Source organism: Marmota monax, unplaced genomic scaffold (assembly GCF_021218885.2).
Source record: "Marmota monax isolate L192 unplaced genomic scaffold, Marmota_monax_Labrador192_F-V1.1 WCK01_AAM20220418_F8-fsc00014, whole genome shotgun sequence".
Lineage (NCBI taxonomy): Eukaryota > Metazoa > Chordata > Mammalia > Rodentia > Sciuridae > Marmota > Marmota monax.
In genome coordinates, this window is record NW_026695222.1 from 9,391,173 (window position 1) to 9,410,271 (window position 19,099).

Below are 19,099 nucleotides of genomic sequence, written 5' to 3' on the forward strand. Positions count from 1 at the left end.
GCTAACTGGGGATGGGTATCTGCCCTGGCCAGGGAGAGGTCTTCAGGAGTGGGGAAGTATTTGGGATGTCTGACAGCAGCACCCCCTTATGGCCGGTTCCCTGCCTTGTGCACAGCTGAAAACTTCTTTCTCTATAACTCATGCTTTCTACAGTACTACCACTATTAGGGTCCCCACTTGTGTGGTACCAGCAGGCTGTGGCTTGCCCTTAAGCATAAATGCTTTATTGTCATCTTAGTGTAAGCTGCAGGGTGGGTGTTGCATGTCATGATTGAGAGAGATGCCTGACATTTCACATTTGGGGAAGCAGGCCTGTGGGTGCTCCGGGAATGTCCTAATGGCACATGGAGTCAGTGGCAGAGCTGGGACCATCCCTCAGTGCTCCCTCTGTCCTTCTTACCCTCCCTCAACTGCCCATCCAAGCAGGTGGTGGGGATGAAAGTGGGGTGGATCATTCACAAGCTGTCTTTAGGCTCCAGAGCATGTCGTCTCCACACCCCCCAAAGCTGCCTTCACTATAATAATGTGCCCTCCTCCCCACTAGTCAGCTACTGCCCTTTCTGTGGGTAAGAGTCATATTTAGGTGGTCAGCATATCCAGGAAGGTGTTATTAACACCTGTCCCTCCAATGTCCATTTGTCATTTTCCTGTGGTTTGGGGTTGCTCTGCCTGGCTCTCCCCTATGGCAGCAGCCCATCAATTAGTGAACTCTGGCCCTTCAGGCCCAGGCCCTGCACAACCTCCCTCCTGCAGTGGCACCTGGCAACCTATCTTGCTGCTGCTTCTCCCCCAACCCATGTTCAGGCCAGGGCTTAGTCTTCTGTTGCATTCTCTAAGGGATCACACACACCCTGCCAGTCTGGGCCCTCCCTCTTGCAAACCTTTCAGAAGTTCTTGGTTCTTGGCGGGGCCCTTCAGCCTTCCAATCAGCGGACCAAAGCCCAATCCCAAAGCGAGTCTTCATATGTCCCCTCCCTCCCTCCAGACTTCACCTCTCCAGGATGGAGGGCAGGGAAGGGGCGCTGACATCGGAACTGGCCAGTTCCTCAGCTCCCACCCCGCTCTCCAGACCCAGGGACCGAAAGAGCGCGGGGCTAGTAGCCCTCAGTTGGAAAGAAAGTCGATGGCGGCGCGCACGGAACGATTGGTGCTGACGTCCACAGCAGTGACCTTAATCTCGGTGTCGCCAAACTGCATGGCAGCGCGGATCTCGCGGCGGCCTGGGGCTGCGCCGGTGCTATCCCGGCCGCCGTCGGCCGGCTCGAGCTCGAGGCTGAGCGCGCCGCATTTGCGCACGCCGGGGTCCGTGATGAAGCGCGCGTCCTCGGCGGCGCAGCAGTACAGATTGATGAGCACGCGCCGTTGGCCAGGGCGCGCTGGACAATAACTACGCCGCACCTCCTCGCCAAGGGCCACCGACTGCTCTGCCGCAACGAAGCGCTCGAAGACATCGGTGCACCAGCGGCGACCGTCGCGCACTAGCAACTTGTCAGGAGGGTGGCGCCCATCCACAAAGCGATTGAGCACGCCCACACCGTAGGTGAGCGGCGAGCGGCGCACCCGCACCACGCCTGGGGCCTGGCCGAAGAGCACAGCGCCCTTGAGGATGGTGAGGCCCACGTCGTGCGGGACCACAACGCGCAGGCCACGGGCGCCCAGCGCTGCCTGCACTGCATGCTGTAGCACCGCAGACTCGGCAAAGCCGCCCACCAAAAACAGCAGTTTCACACCCTGCACCTCTGGCCGCGCCAGCAACGCCTCTGTGGGGCAGAACCAAGATGATGGATGAGGAAGAGGAAAGGGAAGGGGAGAGAAAGAGCCACTGAGGCCACAACTTCGTGCCAACTTGGTGCTTCCCCTCCCCTCCCCACCTGTACACTTTAGGCAATAAAAAACTAGCCATTTGAACTACATCCTGATAAAAACACTGAGCACTTTCACTGAGAGCTCTTGGCAGTCCTCATGGGCTTTGCCTCCCCAACACTCTATCTTCACCCCCTTCTTTCCCACCACCCCGTGGAGGGCAAGGGACCAGGACCTCTATTTACAGTATCAAATACCTATACTATGCAAGACCGTGTACCCACTCTCTAGACACTTCAGTTCATTTAATCCTTGTGATAGCATCTGGGGGAACTCAGTACTATCACCCCATTTTATAAATGGGGAAGCCAGGGTACCAGAGGTTCTTTAACCTGCTAGAGCTACACATCATCCGCCTAGTTCTTAATCACTGCCTCACTGCATGCTCCAGGTGTTTCAGATGATTCTGGGTCTCATCCCAGTGTATGGATGTGTGGTGGCTTCCAGGCACTGGTGAGGGGAATTATTCTCTAATGAGGGTGGAACAGAGACCAGGCACTCACCTATGTGCTGGATGATACCATTGACTGTGGGCTGAAAAAGCTCATTCATGGCCTCACAAGACATCCGGAGCATCCCCTGAGAGGACCACTTCACGAAGTTCACACTGTAAGCATGGGCACAGGCCCATGAGTCAGGGTCAGGCTGCTTGCCACAGTTTGGAATCTGTGGTCTTCACTCCCTACCCTTGCCGCCAGGGGGGATGTACCCGGCGCTGACTATGGGTCAAGGGTGAACCAGCTAGAAGTTGGCTTTTAATCCCCACCCCACTCTTCAGCCTTCTCCAGTCCTAGGCAAGAGCATCCCCTAGCCTAGGTGCAGAGAAGCCAAGGAACGGTACATTGGTTGGCTGCGAGGTGGGAGGTGGGCGGGAGAAGATACACATCCGACCCCCGCCCACCACCACCACCGCCCGCCCTTGATTCTCCCTCTTGACCAGTTTGGGCTGCGGATTCCTGGGCTGCTCCACTGGGTTCTCACGCCCCTCGCCCCTCGCCCCGTCGACATTTCCGTAATGCAACAGTCCACGCGGACAGCGACAGTCCTGTGGGGCCCACGACCGTCCCTTGAAGTGGCATTCCATTCCTCAACAGCAAATCCTGCCTGAGCCGGGGCCCTGGACCTACCTGCTTCTGCGCAGGGCCGTCTCCACGTTGTGGCCTCGCTGCTTGCGATAGAAGTCAATGAAGGAGAAGGGCAGTGAAATGTTGAGCGCCCCTGCACGGTGCGGACCCGCCGTGCGTTTGCGGGCCTCAAAGGCGATGGTGAGATCCACCCAGGCCGCTGGCCGTTGCCTTTTGAAGGTCGCAATGAAGTCCTCACCGAAGATGCGACAAAGCAGCTGCTCGAAGGCCAAGTCTACGCCCACAGCGCCATAGGGGCCGCCTACAGTGAGCCAGAGAGTGGAAGGGGTGTCAGCGCCCACCTGGCCACCAAGTACTATTGGCGGGCTATAGGTCCTGCGCTATGTAGCAAGGGTGCTGCCTGGCTACTCACCAGATGCCTTGTAGAGCTCCTTGAGGGTGCCATGGGGCTGCTCCAGTTGGTGCACCGTCAGGTCCACAGTGCCTCCCCCGCAATCGGCCACCATATAGCGGTCTCCTGTGACAGTCGGCAAAGGCAAACAGCATGGCCTGCCTTGAACCCTCAGTCCTGCATCCCCTCCAGCCTGTCCAGTCTCCAACCCTGCCCAAGGTCCCAAGCCTGCCACCCCAGGGTGTGGGGAGGGATGTGAGGAGCTTCAAGTACTTGAACTTCAGGCCACCAAATATGGGCACAGGGTATGGGAGAGAAATGGTTCCAGAAGTTCTGCAACTCCACTGACTCCTCCACACAGAACTCTGAAGAAGTGGGAGTTAGGGGCACAGCTGTGAGAGGGAAGGTGCTGGTGACTGAGGGGACTGCCAGGTTAGGTATGTCCTTCCTCCCATCAGTATATGGTTCCCTGAAAGATGTCCCTCCATCCCCCTCCATTGCACCTGCTTGCATTTCTGCCCACAGCTCTCCCACTCCTGACTCCACCAGAAATGTGCGGCTGTGGCGTGACCTTCGCAGCTGCTCACGGGCTAGGGGTTGTGGACAGCAGGAGAATGAGATCAGACTGTGCTACCATGTTCACCACCCCAACGCCCCTCCCCTCATCTTCCCAGCCAGGACCCTCCAGACCAGGAGCAGCCAGTGCTCCTGAAACTCCCACCCACCCCCAGTGGGAGAGTGCAATGCTGATCCCCTAAACCTAGGCACTGTATCCGAAACCGGGGAGGGGTGTAATATCTGGACACAGGACCTTTCTTTAATCCAGGAAGGGCCAGACCAGGCACAATCATACTTAGAAGAGTTTGGAGGAGCTGGGGTGGGGGGATCTGGGGATATCCTAGGGGAGCTCAAAACTTGGGGCCTCTTCCTATTGTGAGAGATGACATTTGGGAAGATGATCAATGTTATCCATAGCTGTCCTTGGCCTCAGTGCCTGGTTCTGGCAGCAGAAGCTTGGGGCGTGGGCAGTGGCTGTTTAAGGGAAAGCTCCTGAAGACAAGAGTGGGGGCAGACTTTGTTTTTGGCAGTGCCCACCTGAGCAGCTTGCCCCAGGGCAGGCTGTGCCTCCCCCAACCTCAGTCTCAGGCCTGAATGAGTCCTGCCCTCTTCAGACTATGTGCCCCTAGGCAAGGTGAAATCTCAATTCCCCCCACCTCCCAGACTAGGGGCCCCAAGAGCAGGGCTGCACTTCTCTCCATCAATTGAACTTCATCAGGGATGTTCCTGCTACCTCAAGATTAGAGCTCCTTCCGCTTCATCTTGAACATTCTGAGCCTGTGGCCTCAGTGACCTCAACACTCCAAGGGCAACTGCATCTTACCAGTCTTGGGCAAGGTCCCTGAGGCAGCTCACCATGACGGAAGCTGGAGTCAATGGAGCGGCGCTCACCCAAGCGCCCACCCCCCGGGGTCCGGCCACTAAGGTCCATGAGCTGGTGCAGGCGCAGCTTTCTGCAGTAGACAGAGGCAGCCTCAGGCTCCAGGGCAATGAGCAGTTGCTCTGCATCCTCTCGAGATACCAGGCCAGCCTGGATGGAAAGTGGGCAGGACCAGACAGTGCTATGGGCTGTCATATCTAGGATGACACCAGGGGGCTCCCACCTCCTCCCTGGTCACATCCCACCCATGCTAGGCCTCTCAGGCCCCTTCATGCTACATAAATGTGGAGCTCATGGCCACTTTATGACCAGGCCGGAGGCCATGGCCACGGCCAAAGGGACACAGGGGTGGCCCAGCAGGAAGATGACAGAACTGTAGCAAGGTTCCCCTTCGCAGGTGTAGCTGACCAGCTGAGCACTGGCTGGGGTGTTGGCAGAGACTATCTAGCACAGTATTTGGAGTGTGGTGGTGCAGAGGAAGTGGTAGGGGCTCCCTTGGGCTCACCGGGCTGGTGTCAGACACTTGGCCACAGGCTGCCCCACTCCCAGGAGAACTTTGTTCCCAGAGAATCTGATATAGCAGGAAGGAAACAGTGAAATTCCAGGCACCAAGATAGGCCAGTGGGGGGGGGGGGAGAAAAACACTTGAAATCTGTTATTTCCTGCATTAGGACAGGAGATTCCTTTGGGAAATACTGGATTTTGTAGGGGCTTTGGGGCTCCCCAGAATTCTGATCAGAAGGGGGGAGGAGGATACAGGTGGGGATGGAGACTTCCTGCCCAGAGCCAGCCCTTCCTGAGCTGGCAGCAGGGAACACTATGGGAGGAAGCAGGGTGATTAAATGGGCAGGGAGGCACTAAGGTGGGGAGTATTCTTTCAGGAGACAGCTTTGCTTCTGTCCTGATCCCTGTGGGGAGATGCCCCTTGTTCAGGGTTGACTTCCAGTGAGAAGCATAGATAGCTATAAACCTGGCCCCTGGGTCATGCCTGGCCCACAGGTATGGAGGTATTGGGGGCACTGATATCCCAGGGAGCCAATAGGCAAGATCCCTTTTTGGTGTCCTAGGGTCTGTCCCCCAAGACCCCAGGGGCAAGACCAAGCAATGAGTTTTGCTTTGTGAGGTTGGGGGTACCCTCTGTGTCCTCCCTGGAGAGAGTAGAGCCTCTGCACCCTCTTCTTTCTCCAGACCTTTGGACATCTCTGTGTATGAAGACTGGCATACATTGGGCAGAATCTCCTCCCTTCCTAGTTTCATAGTCCTTTCTCCTCTGCTCAAGAACCTACAGTGGCTGGGGCAGAGGCAGGGGTATTCCTGAAAGTACTGATGCCAGCTGAAGTGGATGTCTGTGGTTCCCTGTCTGCTGCTGTTGGCCTACAACTGCTACTTCTATGGACAGCTGTCCTCAACTGAATGGGAACAGCCTCCCTTGGACAGGAGTCCCTCCCATTTTCCCAGCAACATGTCACTGACGGACATGGACCCTTTCCTCACGGTGGCCAACTCAGTGCTATAATTCTCCCTCTGGAGCTCCCTGGGAGACCAAGCTGAGGCGGGGCTCCTGCAGGATCACATCCCTGTTCAGCTTTCTCCTGTCCTGCTTCCTCCCTTCCCTTTCTCCTGAGAGCCTGTTTTCAGTAGACAACAACATGAGACTCCCCATTTTGGGCTCTGCTTCTAGGAAACATGACTTAAGATGCTGTCTGGTGCTCACTTTGGCAGCACATATACTAAAATTGGACTGATACAGAGAAGATTAGCATGGACCCTGCGCAAGAGTGACATACAAAGTCGTGAAGCATTACATATTAAAAAAAAAAATGTTGTCTCTACTGGCCTGAGCTGTGCTTCTTGTCATTCTACTTCCTGTTTCCTCAGGCCCTTCCTTTCCTGGTGGCAATGGCCCTCCAAAATTCCCATTAGGGGAAGGTTGAGGTCTTTGAACAGTAACTCTGTGATCCCAGGGGTGGTGAGGAGATGAGGATATGGGGCCAACCCCCAGGCCTTCCCAAGCATTGTTCTCTGTTCTGCCTGCATTCCTCACCAGGTAGGCAGCCTCCCGCATGAACTGCTTGGCCGGCTGTTTCCAGATGGCAGGCACCGTCAACACCCAGCGCACAGTGTCCCTCTCTGGCAGAGACGGGCACTGCTCCCTCAGCTCCTGGAGGAATAGGGAGTGGAGAGGGGAACAGTTGGCTTGGGAGCATCTTCAGCCCTGTATGGGAGCTGGGGGAACTAACCAAATCTCAGGAAGGACTTCCAAGTTGAGTTGGAAGAATCTCCCTCTTCCACCTGTCTGATCAGATAGAAAGACAGGGGACTGGAGAAGATGGTCTATAATATCCGGCAATAACTTCACATCTGATGGATGGGGTGGGATTAAGGGAAAGGAAGGAATAGAAGAGCCTGGGAGTCCCTTCCCCAGTTGTCTGGAACGGGGCGGCAGCACACCTGAAGGGCGTGCTCCTTGAAAAAGCGAAGGGCATGGGCGAACACCTCCAGGGCTGGCATCTTCTTTCCGTTTACCGCCTCTAGCTGGGTCTTCAAGGTGAGATCCTGGCAGAGATACACAGAGGCTCTTGCCAGAGGCCAAAGCTCTGTCACCATTCCCTGATGACCTCTTTGACCTTCGCCTCACTCCCCCTCTAACTCCTCTTCATCCTCAGTCCCAGCTCACCTTGGCCCCGCCCGACCACCTACGAGCTCCGCCCACCTCCTGGACCAACTCTCTTCAGCCCCGCCCCTTAGTCATCCTTCCACCACTCTTCCTCATCTCTTTTAGTTGTGCCCCACCCTCCACTTATGCAGTCTTTTCCCCTCCTGGCCCCGCCTCCCTGGTCCCAGCCCTGCCCAGAGCCAGAACGTGGCTCACAGTGGTGCTGTGGATCTTCATCTTGAACTTCTCGAAGTAGAGCCAGTCCCGTGCCTCCTCAGGGTCTAGGTCGTGGTAGTAATCACGGGCAGTGTAGCCAAAACTGTGAAAGGCTCCCTCTGGGGTCAGCAGCAGGCAGGTAGGGGTCTTCTGGTGGGCCACGCCTGGATCCCCACCCTCCCATTTCCTGTGGAGGCACAGGGTGGTTATCAGTGGGTTCAGCGGCAACCCACCATTCATGGGGTTGGGTGCTGGCTCCGGGGCCAGCAGTGTGACCCCAGGCAGGACAAACTCTAAGCCTCAGTTTCTGTAAAATGGGAATAATGATGGTATCTACCTCTTAGGGTTCTTATGAAGAGGAAATGAGGGAAGATTTGTTCTTGGGAAGTACAGATGGCACACAATTAAATCTCCTTAAATGCTACCTATAGGTTCCACTGGTCCCATCTGACTCCTGTTTCTTCCATTAAGTCACACCCTTTGACCTCTCCTCTTTATATCCCTTACAAGCAGCAAAAAGCCACCATCTGTTGGGGTGGGTCTGATTTCCTGATGTGTTCTCTCTGGGACCCTGGAAGAAACCCAGGTCCCAGCCAGGGACCTTGCCCTCTTGAAGGCCATTCTCCAAGGCCAGGCTCCTTCCAAGTCTTTCAAGACCATTTCTATCTGACCCACCTCCACAGTCACACCTTAGGAGACTGCAACTCTGGCAGTTCCCAAAAACCTGAATGAGATTCTGAAACCCCCTGTCTACAAGGGCTTCTGGACCTCCACCCAGAACTACCCACTTTTTTGCCTGGCAAATCCTTTCCTCCCCCTCCTCTTCCTTCTCTGACATCCTGACTCCTTCAGGCCAACTTCGCCATTGCAGTCCTTTGTGGGAAGGAACTGGGAATCCAGGCAGAGAAGTATGCAAAAGGTTAGAGGTATGAAGAGCAGGGGAACCAATTCTAGATTGGCTCAATGTGCAGCAGGGAAAAAGAAATTACAGGAATTCTAGATAATGAAGAACTTTAAATGTCATACCAGAATTCTCTCTTGGTGGATTTTAAGTAGGGCAGCGAACAGACATGACTACATTTACCTTTGGAAAGGGAGGTCGCTGGTCTCCATGAAGAACAGATTGGAGGCAAGAGAAGATGCAGAAGCTACACCAGGAAGGAGGATGTTGCAGCAGTGCAAGTGAGAGAGGATGGAGGGTAAACTTAGGCTGGAGTGGTGGCCATGGAGAGAAGTGGATGGGTATACTAGAGATATTAGGGAGACATAGAAATGATGGGGCTTGGTGGTTGGTGGTGGTGAGAAGAGAAGGCTTGGGGAGGTCAAGATGTTCCTCAGTTTCTGTGACCATCACTTTCATGAGACAGTGTCTTTCATGTGTTCATGAAACCTGGTATAGCCTTAGCTGTGTATGCTGATCAGCTGGTATGCCCTATAGCTCCTAGAGGGCTCTAAGTGCCTTTGTGGCCTCCTATCATGGGGAGGGAGCAGAGATAGGGGAAAACCAGTCCAGGTTCACAGGAAGCTCATGTCTCATGTATCTTTGGGTCAGTTGCTTCTGTCTCTCCATTCACCCTTCCCAGGTCCTTAGGAAGCTCCCCTGTATCTCCCATACCCTTCTGGGTTGAGAGTTGTGGAGTCTTCTGTAGCTTCACCTACTGGCTGTGGCCCTAGTAAGATACATTCAAAGGATCAGGATCTTGAGATACAGAGGGAAGTTGCTATGGCTTGGTTATGATTTGAGTGTCCCCTAAGGTTTCATCTGTTGAAATGTAATCCCCATTGTGAGGTCCTAGGAGAGTGGAGATCCATTTATGGTGTTTAGAGGTGAGGCCTTTGGGAAGAGAGCATGACTAAAATAAGGTTTTTAGGGTGAAGAAACCATGACTGAATCCCAGCAGCTTTATAAGAAAGAGAGAACTGGCATCATAGCACATACCTATAATCCCAGAGACTCAGGAGGCTGAGGCAGGAGGATTGCAAGTTCAAAGCCAGCCTCAGCAACTTAGCAAGACCCTGACTCAAAAGGAAATTAAAAGGGTTGGATATGGCAGAGCACCCCTGGGTTCAATCCCCAGTACCACAAAAATAAATAAATACATAAATAAAATAAAGCAAGTTTTATTATAGATCACTTTTATCTTTAAAACACATATATTCAGGGCTGGGGTTGTAGCTCAGTGGTAGAGCGCTTGCCTTGCACGTAAGAGGAACTGAGTTCGATCCTTAGCACCACATGAAGATAAATAAATAAAATAAAGGTATTGTGTCTATCTACAACTAAAAATATTTTTAAAAAACACATATATGCATATATATATGTTTGTGTATAACCCAATAAAAAGGTATGTATGTTTTATTGCAAGTTTGTTATATCTCCACAAAAAATGTTAAATTAAAAATAAATTCCCCAGGGCTGGGGATGTGGCTCAAGCGGTAACGCGCTTGCCTGGCATGCACGGGGCGCTGGGTTTGATCCTCAGCACCACATAACATAAAAATAAAGACGTTGTGTCCACTGAAAACTGAAAAATAAATATTTTAAAAAATCTCTCTCTCTCTCTTAAAAAAAAACATCTAGTACTGCCCAAAACACACAAATAAACCCCTGAGCTGGGAGATGTTGCTCAGTTGTAGAGCACCTCGCATGTGCAAGGAAGGCCCTAGGCTCCATCACCAGCAGTGAAAAAGTAAATAAATACATAACAACTTAAAATAAAACTAAAGTTCCACATTTTAGGCAGAGGGTGAGAGTGCTCCACTTGAGGCCTGGACCCCAGATGTGAGGCCATCTTCCAACCTTTTGTCCCCACGGCGTGCCTAGACTAGGGATGGAAGCGGCTCTGAGATGACCCCATGTCTCAGTGACCATTTCTAGGATCAGGCCCATCCCAGAATTTGGGGATCCCCCTCCCCGCAATCTCCCATCCCAGCCACCATCACCTCATCATGTGGATGGCCTCAGGGTCACTGGCAAAGCTGAAGGCATAGCCACTGGATGTGGTGCCGAAGTCAATGGCCACCACCACTGAGAAGGAGGCCTGCTGGGGGGCTCGGGCCTCCGGCTTCTGTAAATCCAAGATTCAGAGTCAGCAACCAGCAGGGAAGTGCTCCCCTCTGCTAGCTGTGGTACAGAGCAGACCTGGCCCAGCTCCACCTGCCCACCTGCTGGCCAGGGCTCCCCTCTCCTCCCTGGCTCCAGGCTAAGACCTGGGCATACCAACTACTCAGAAAGTCTGAGGTTTTTCAGGTAGCCCTGTGGTTTTGGGCGACAGCAGCTGCTTTGCCACTTCCAATTCTTCACCCAGCTACTGCCTTGGTCCACCCCCATCTCGCACCATCTTCTCTCCCCACACCAGTCTCGGAATGGCTGGGAGCAATTTTGCTCCTCTGGGCAGTTTTATAGCTTTATATGGACCTGTGCATATTTTATTCCTTTACTCTTTTTTGTGGCCACAGTGACTCAAACCAGATTCTTTCCAATTCTGTGGCATAGAGGAGAGGCCCCATGCACATGCAGACTTGTCCCTGCCTTCTCCCAGTCCAAGCCTGGGGTCTCTGAGAACAAGAGGGTCCCCAGGCTGGATCATCAGGACAAGACTCTCAGGGAACTGGGGGTGAGAAGGCTATGTCCTGGAAACTTCAAGCTAGTAGTTTCCAAACTACTTTTTTGACAACACACACTTCCTCTCCTCCAGATATGTCTTGAAATAAGGTGGGACTGTGGTTGGCAGGAGGTGGAGCAACTCTGAGAGGCCCTAGTGCTGGGAGAACCTATAAAAACCACAGGCCTGCCCCACCACCTGCTGCAGCCAGCCCAGTGGCCCCTAGGTATCATCCTATAGCAGGGAAGGCTGGGAGTTAGTTATGTGGGGCTTACCTGCTTAGTAGCCCAAGGCCACCCAAGGCTAATCCTCCTGGGGGTGTGTGACTAGGGTGTACAGGGACAGGAGGCATGGCGGTATGCCCCTGCCCCTTCTTTCTTCCCAGCACAGGCCCTGCCATGGCTCTGCCAGGTTCCATCTCCTTCCACACCAACCCAGGCCTCCCATAACCCCAGACCCTGATCTGGGCTTACTGGAGACTGTGAGGGTGTGAGGGGGGCAATGCCACAGCTCTCCTGGGTCCTTGGGGAGCCAGGTGGGCTAGGTACTGGTGATCGCTCTGGGCTGGAACCTGCAGGGAAGAGAGAGCAGGTCATTCTGGCATGATCAGGACAGCAGGATCCCAGGTCTGGCACCAGGAGGTTCTCTATCAGTTCTACTGGGGAAGAGGGACTGGAAGGGAAGATCAGGAAGGACAGTCTTGAGGCGGGTGCAGAGGCTAAGGGCCTGTTATCAGTTAGAGGCAACCTTTCCCTGGAGGGTGATCTATGTATCACCTGGGCTCATTGACTCCCCCGGCACCCATCCGGCACACCCAGCTAGGGAGGAGGGGAGACAGAGATGCATCATATGGTGGGGAGAGAGTCCAGAAGTAGAAGGGGAGGAGAAGTGGGGCAGACGAGCTACTGGGGTAGGGGTGGAGGGTAGAGAAATCACAAAAGGAGGGGGAATAGCAGATTTAAGTGGCTGGGAGGTAGCCCCGCTGGCCCAGAAGTGGGACTGCTCCCCTCTGCAGTAACTTGGGCCACCTGTTTCTAATCAGGACTTGAGGAGCTCTCCCTCCCCCATCCTCAGGGCCACAGACAGCCCAACTGGCTGCCTAGGGAGGATCAGGAAGCGGGAGGCCAGCATCTCCCTCCAGTCCAGCTTTGAGCTTAGGCATGTCCACAGCACTGGGAAGTCAGATCACCCAACCCTTTAAACACACACCCCCATACACAAATGTACACCCCAGCTAGCATTTAGGGGCAGGAGATCTTGTTATCTTCTTTCTGAAACCCCTTTGCAGGCTCACGACTGAGCTGGATCTTAGGTAAGAGGTCACAGAGTAGCCCCCAGGAGGCAGCCCAAGGCTTTGCCTGAAGGATCAGGCAGCTCACTGGGCAAGAGGTCCTGCCTGGCTGAACACTCCCAGGTATGGGCTGGCAGCTGGTCACCATCAGACAGAGCTTTGCTAAGGGTCATGTGGGAGGTACTGGGGCCGTCCTGAGATCCATGGGTGGGGAAAAGGAGGTTGTCTAGAGAGGCAAAGAGGGACCTGGCATGAAGATTCATGGACAAATAGGCAGGTCTGTCATGCTGCATGCTGAGCGAGGGGAGGGACCTGTTCCTTCAACCACAGCCTTGCTATGTGACCCAAGAGAGGCCCCAGCCTTCATTGGCCTGGGGTAACCCAGGAACATGTGAGGGGTTGGGAATAAATGGAATTCTGGGAAATGCCTGAACAGGGCTGTAGTCTCTTTGGGTGCCAGAGGGGCAGGGACATGGTATTCACATTCTGAGGGCTCCCCTTTCTCAGGCATCCAAGCATAGGCTTAGCCCTGCCACCAGCTCCAGCTTGAGAGGCCAAGTTGCTGTGCTTTGAGCCTGGGAAGGGAGGCAGGAAGGAAGGGCCCAGCCCGCCAGGTCTTTGTGAATGGATTTCCTGAGGAGTGTCCCTTCTGCCTGCTGGCCTCCCACCCCTGCAGAGAGCCCAGAGTCTGCCTCCAGACCAGGCCACTTACATAGGCATGCACAGACTTCTGTATTCACATGCCCATCTTAGACTATACCCTACCCCCCACAGGTCCCATGCAGAGATCGACCCACAGACAGACGCACACTAACTCATACTCACACAAAGTCCTATGCACACACTATCTGAACAAAACACTTGCACATGCATATACCTGTGTGTGCACACACCCTCTCTGCACTCACACCCATATATACACAGAGGGGTTCTGTGACCAGATGGGTCATATGTATACACACACACAATGTGGACAACCTGCGGGTGAAGGGGTCTCAAGGCAGGGGTGAGTGGAGTGGTGGTCAAGGAAGAGGAGCCAGCAGTCGGGGGGTCTTACCAATGTACAGCCCCGGCAGGCCCATCTCCGGGACAGCCAGCATCCTTGAGGGACTTGTAGCTGTCAACAGGAACAGACAAGCAGAATGGGATTTACTTGTTCTTTTGTTCCTTCACTGACTGCTTATTTATTGTATTTATTTACTTTTGGCTGGAGTCCTTTGAAGCAAATCCCAGTCATCATGTTGCTTCACCTATAAACACTTCAACATGTCTCTCCAAAAGATAAAGACATTTTGAAAAACACCATTACAACACCATTATCATGTCTAACCAGATTTACAGCAATTCCTTCATCTCATGTAAAGCTCAGTCTCACAGGCCCCGTTTGTCTCAAAATGGCTTTGCTTTAAAGGGCTTGGGATCCTTCTCAGTGTTTCCTGGTGCCCACCTCTGTGCCAGGTGCTGGGGGCACATCAGTGATCTAGAGAGACTCCATCCCTAGGGATTCACAGCTTGGTGAGGGAGATGATCATAATCCGATAATCAGCATAAGTAATTTTGAGATTATAAACAATACTGGGCTGTGAATGTGGCAGCTGAACACAGCGAATGGGGGAGGGGTGGGCTTGCAGGCAGGCCCCTGTGGACCTTCCTTTAGGTTGAAAGATTTGAAGAGGCGTGATTTAGTTTGCATTTTGAGATGTCCCTCTGACTGCTTGGGGAGGTGGATTGCAGGAGACCATGGAAGCAGGAAATTAGCTGGGCTTGCAGCCTTCCAGGCTTTAGATGGTGGTGTCTGTGTGCCTTGAGACAGGTGGAGACATATAAAAGACAGTGGATGTCAAGGTGGCAGTGCCTGGCTCAAGCTAAGACAGATGATAAGCTAGGTAGTGAAGGGGCAGGATGGCAGGGAGAAGGGGCAGAATTTGGAACTAAGAGAACATGCCAACAAGCCAGATGATATGTGATCGGGAGGTCAGGAAGAAATCCAAGTTAGATACATGTGTTTGGGAGTCATGGTCATGGGAGGCCTGGCGGAAAGCAGAGGGAAGAGAGGAGAAGTGACTTAAAGTCTGAATAGGGGAAGATGGGCTGCCCGAGATATGGAGAAGCTTTCTGTGGTTTCATGAAGACTATGATGAGAAGAGGGTGAAGCTAGATGCCTTTAAGAGATCCTGAGACTCACTGGGCACGGTGACACATGTCTGTAATTCCAGCTACTTGGGTGGTTGAGGCAGGAAGATCTAAGTTCCAAGCAAGCTTGGATAATTTAGCAAGACCCTGTCTCCGAATAAAATAAAAAGGGCCAGGGATGTAGCTCAGAGGTAGAAGCCTCCCGTGTTCAATCCCTGGTGTAAAACAAAACAAAATAAAACAAAAATAAAAGAGTTGTAGCCCTAGAGAAGACTGTAAACACCTATCTTAATGGTTCATGACAGGTAAGTCCAAATATGGCCAACAGTGGAAGGTAACTGGGCTAAACCTCCTTAGAAGGCTGGCTGAGACCAGGAACAGCATAGTAGCTGGAGGGAGGTGAGGAAGAATATTTACTTTATTTTTTAAGATGGGAAGAACTTGGGCTGGGGTTGTGACTCAGTGGTAGAGCACTTGCCTAGCATGTGTGAGGCACTGGGTTCGATCCTCAGCACCGCATATGAAAAATAAAAGGTCCATCAATAACAACAACAACAACAACAGCAACAAAAGATGGGAAGAACTTGAGTTTGTGTCTGTGAAGTTCTGGGGGCCAGATTATAGGCACGACCCTCCAAATTCTCAACAGCATTGCTACTCAAAACATGGCAGCTTGGGCATCTTCCTGGGATCTCCAGGAGGCTTGTTAGAAATGTAGAAACTCAGGCCTCATCCCTGACCTGCTGAATCAGGACTTGTATGTTAAGGAGAGATGCCCAGGTGACTTTGAGAAGTGCTGCTAAGTGTCCCTGCAGTTCAACAGCAGGTCTTGGATGCTATTGGCTTTATCTGTGAGCCTGGTTCTCCCTCTAACAAAGGTGGGGGCTGCCCAGGGCCTACTCCCTCTCTGTACCCATTAACAGGATCAGGAAGTTTTGCTAACAGAACACAAGCCAACACAGAGCTGGCACTGGCACGCCCTTACACACATGTACACACCCTCGTTCATGCAGGGTTTACACAAACCCAGCCTAATTGTGGAGAGACACCCAGACTTCTACACCCTTTTGCATGTCAAGGATACTCCTACATGGCTAGCACTATGCAGTCTTGCTGTCCTCCATGTCACTGGAGGTACACAATTGGATACACAGGAATCTGAATCAGGAGAAGGACTGGGCTGGCTGTGGACACTTGCAAAGTAGTGGCCAGATGATGCCCAGAAAAGAGAAACCAATAAATGAGGTTGATAGGAATCTTGGTCACCAGGGACAGGAGCCCAGCTCAGAGTGACAGAGTGACATCCTAGAGCTGGGTCCCACAAGCTTTTCAGAGCTGAAACTGCGTCTCTTTTCTCAATTCTGCATTCATTGACATCATGGTAGTAGCTTGAAATCAGTTGTGGTGGGAATATTTACACTGTGGGAATTGGCAAACACTACAAAATCAGATTTTTCTCCCTCCCAGAGACTTGACTATAAAACATTTACGAGCATTCCACTGGATCCAGCTGCAATAAAGAAGCTGGCAGTCCTATTTGTATGTTCTTTGTTGTCACTGTTTGCAGTAGTAGGGATTAAACCCTGGGGTTTTCTACTACTGAGTTACATTTCTCAGCCATTTTTATTTATTATTTTGAGACAGAGTCTTGCTGAGTTGCCGAGGCTAGCCTTGAACTTGCCATCCTTCTGCATTAGTCTGGAGTTGCTGGGATTACAGACATGCACCATCATGTTTGGTTCTTCAACAAACACATATTAGTAATTTCTTTGTACCAGTCTCTGTGCTAAGTGTTGGGAACCACTTTCTTAGATGGATAGATGGGTGGATGGATGGATTAATGCTATTGGGTCTATAGAAACAACCAAAAACTTGGGAAAAAACACACTGAGTTGTCCATCACTCTAAACTGAATTTCATGCCCCAACCATGTGCCTATAATCTCTGTTCTGAAGCTTGTTATCTTCTTTCTTTGAGTGTGTCATACATGGAGTGCCCCTGCCCTGGGTTCTCAGGGATGGCAGGAGTTTGAGTACCTGAAGTGAGTATATCATGGCACCTGGCATGAGTCTATCATGTCACCTCTCTGCACCTCAATGTCCTTTCCTATAAAATGGGTGTCACAAGGAACTTCCGAGGATCAATAAATCCAGGTATGAAAGGTGTTGATAAAGGCAGAGAGTCAGGCATGTATGAGCAGTGTTCTTTCCTTCATAGTTTCATTTAAATTCTGAATTTTGGCTTTTTAGAAGTTTCTGGTCTTTCTGAGAATTTTATTTAGCCATCCTGAGTTTTTTGTCAAGGAGGTAGGAATCAAATCAATTTGTGCTAAAGGAGTTTCCTGCTGATTCCCTGAGAGTTGTAGGTAGAAGCAGGTAGCAGCTACAAAACACTCACACATGCCCCATGTCTTTGGAAACTCCCACCACCATGCAAATGCACCCAAAGACATTTAAGTGCAATGCTGACCAGGGAGCTCAAGACAACCTAGTTCCCCAAAGTTAGGTCTGGACAGAATTTACAGCTGAAAATGAGGGAGGCAGACCCCTATCGCAGGGGCCCACTAATTTCAAAGAGTGACATCTATGGGTTAGGGAATATTTTCCTGGGACAGTTTGATTTTATGCAAAAAGTAACTCCATTTCCTGGCTGACAGCATGTGTCAAATTCTGGCCCCAGCATGATCCCTACCCTACCCATAAGTAGATCCTTAACTCTGCCCATGGATTGACTCCTAACTTTTGGCCTCATATTGACCTCTAATCTTATGATTCTCCCTTACCCCTGGTCCTTATTTCTACCCAATAGGCATGCCCTATCAGTTCCTGGGAACCAGGACAGGGTGTGGCCAAGAAGGGACTTACACCAGAGACTTCCTAGAGAATGTTCCCGAACTTTTTTACTTAATGGAGAGAATTCTCTCAAGATCTCTTCCTATGTCAGGGGTGTTTGGGCTGGGCACTTATGGCCCTCGGAGCTCTGCAAGTGTGTGGTGCTACTAGATTTCAGGACTCCACACAATGTCCATGAGGACAACCACATCTTTACAGTTCCCCTCCTCCCTGGGACCCTGCCTCTCCTATCCACTGCTGCCTACTCAGCATACTGCAGGCCTTTCTAATGGAACAGGACTCTGTCAGCAAGCTAAGTGAGGCCACAAGCGTTTCTTCCAAGCCACAGAATGGGCCAACCAACCAGGGTCCAAGGGTCAGATCAGAAATGGCACCCAAAAGTCTGCCCCACCCTGAATCTGGAGAGAAGCCAGAAGGGAACTAGGGGGAGGCTGTGGGTGAAGGGGCTGCCCCCTCTTGTGCTGGGGCAAGGGTGACAGAAATGGTCTCCTATGGAGCCTTTCTGTCCTCATCTTTGCTTTCCATACATCCTGCCCCACGCCCTTAGATCCTCATCATGGGAGCAGCCAGTTCACAAACAACCTCTGTCCCCCAAGACCCATCAGTCTCCAATACCTCCCTCTCTTTCCATAACTCCTGGGTGGATCTGCTCCCTGGAGTCCTGGTTGAGAACTCCTTTCTTCCCATCTGTCCCCAGCACAAGTTTGCTCCACAGGCAGCTCCAGGACCCCTATGGGAGCCCAGATGCCGCCTCAGTAGAGAAACCAGAGGCCAGGACACCAGGACCCTGGCCACCCAACCACTCTCTTGCATCCCAGACCACAGGACCTGGGGCCTCTGAGGCAGCTCCCAAAACGCACATCTATTCAGCCTCCAGTCTCCATCCCAGGCACTGTGTCTCCACAACCACTTCCCCGAAGCAGGCCCCAACCCACACTGGCTCTCCTGCCAGCCCCCAGGCACAGGCAGCCAGGTGGAGCCTTAGCGCAACGGGTGTAGGGCCCCATAGCCCAAGTAGGAGTCCGCTCCCACGGCCTGGCTAAAGAGAGGGGCTTGCAGAACTGCCCTCACCAGAGTCAGGAGCGTTCTCGTGGGGTCTCCGCAGAGAGCCCGGGACGGCCAACCTCTGTGCCTCTCTCCGCTCCCAGAGTCCAGCAGCCCCCGCCCTAGAGAGCTCACCTCCGCCCTCCCGACAGCTCGACCCAGGTCCGGCCGCCTGGATCCCGGCCCGCAGCGGGCGGCGGTGCCTGCCGCAGCCCTCGACGTGCGCCCGGCCGGCGGCCTCCGACTCTGCTCTGGCCCGCGCCCCCTCCCCCAGGCCGGATGGCCGCGCTCCCGGCCCAGATGTGCGAGGCCGGGGCGGGGCCTGCCTGCGCGGGCCTCTGCGAGGGGCCCAGCCCCGCGGCGTCCAGGGCCCCTCCCTGCGCCCCTCCTGCGCTTAGCCGGCGGGGCGGAGGGGCCCCGGCGCCTCCCCTGCTCCCCCCGCAGCCCAGGGGGTGGGAGAAGGCCGAGGCGGGCGGAGGAGGGAGGCGAAGAGGAATTCCAGACCCCTCGTCGGCCTCCTGCGGC

General features: G+C 53.1%; 1 protein-coding gene and 1 non-coding gene across 3 annotated transcripts; one reads left to right on the forward strand and one right to left on the reverse strand.

Annotated features, from left to right (window-relative positions):
- Positions 1–202: 202 nt before the first annotated feature.
- Positions 203–18,845, reverse strand: Hspa12b (heat shock protein family A (Hsp70) member 12B). Of its 2 annotated transcripts, none has more exons than XM_046433104.2 (13): positions 18,710–18,845; positions 13,603–13,662; positions 11,728–11,825; positions 10,593–10,717; positions 7,650–7,836; positions 7,229–7,333; positions 6,822–6,938; positions 4,753–4,927; positions 3,843–3,929; positions 3,361–3,465; positions 2,991–3,249; positions 2,367–2,470; positions 203–1,760 (listed from the first exon to the last, which is right to left on the reverse strand). In XM_046433104.2, the coding sequence occupies exons 2-13, from the start codon at positions 13,643–13,645 to the stop codon at positions 1,105–1,107; spliced, it is 2,061 nt and encodes a 686-aa protein (XP_046289060.1). In that variant the 5' UTR covers positions 13,646–13,662; positions 18,710–18,845; the 3' UTR covers positions 203–1,104. The 2 variants fall into 2 exon arrangements, with proteins under 2 accessions (XP_046289060.1, XP_046289061.1); XM_046433105.2 differs by lacking the exon at positions 18,710–18,845 and adding an exon at positions 18,602–18,684.
- On the forward strand, positions 6,484–6,590 carry LOC124085984 (U6 spliceosomal RNA). The gene has a single exon (XR_006849660.1). It is a non-coding gene; the product is annotated as a U6 spliceosomal RNA (small nuclear RNA).
- Positions 18,846–19,099: the final 254 nt, after the last annotated feature.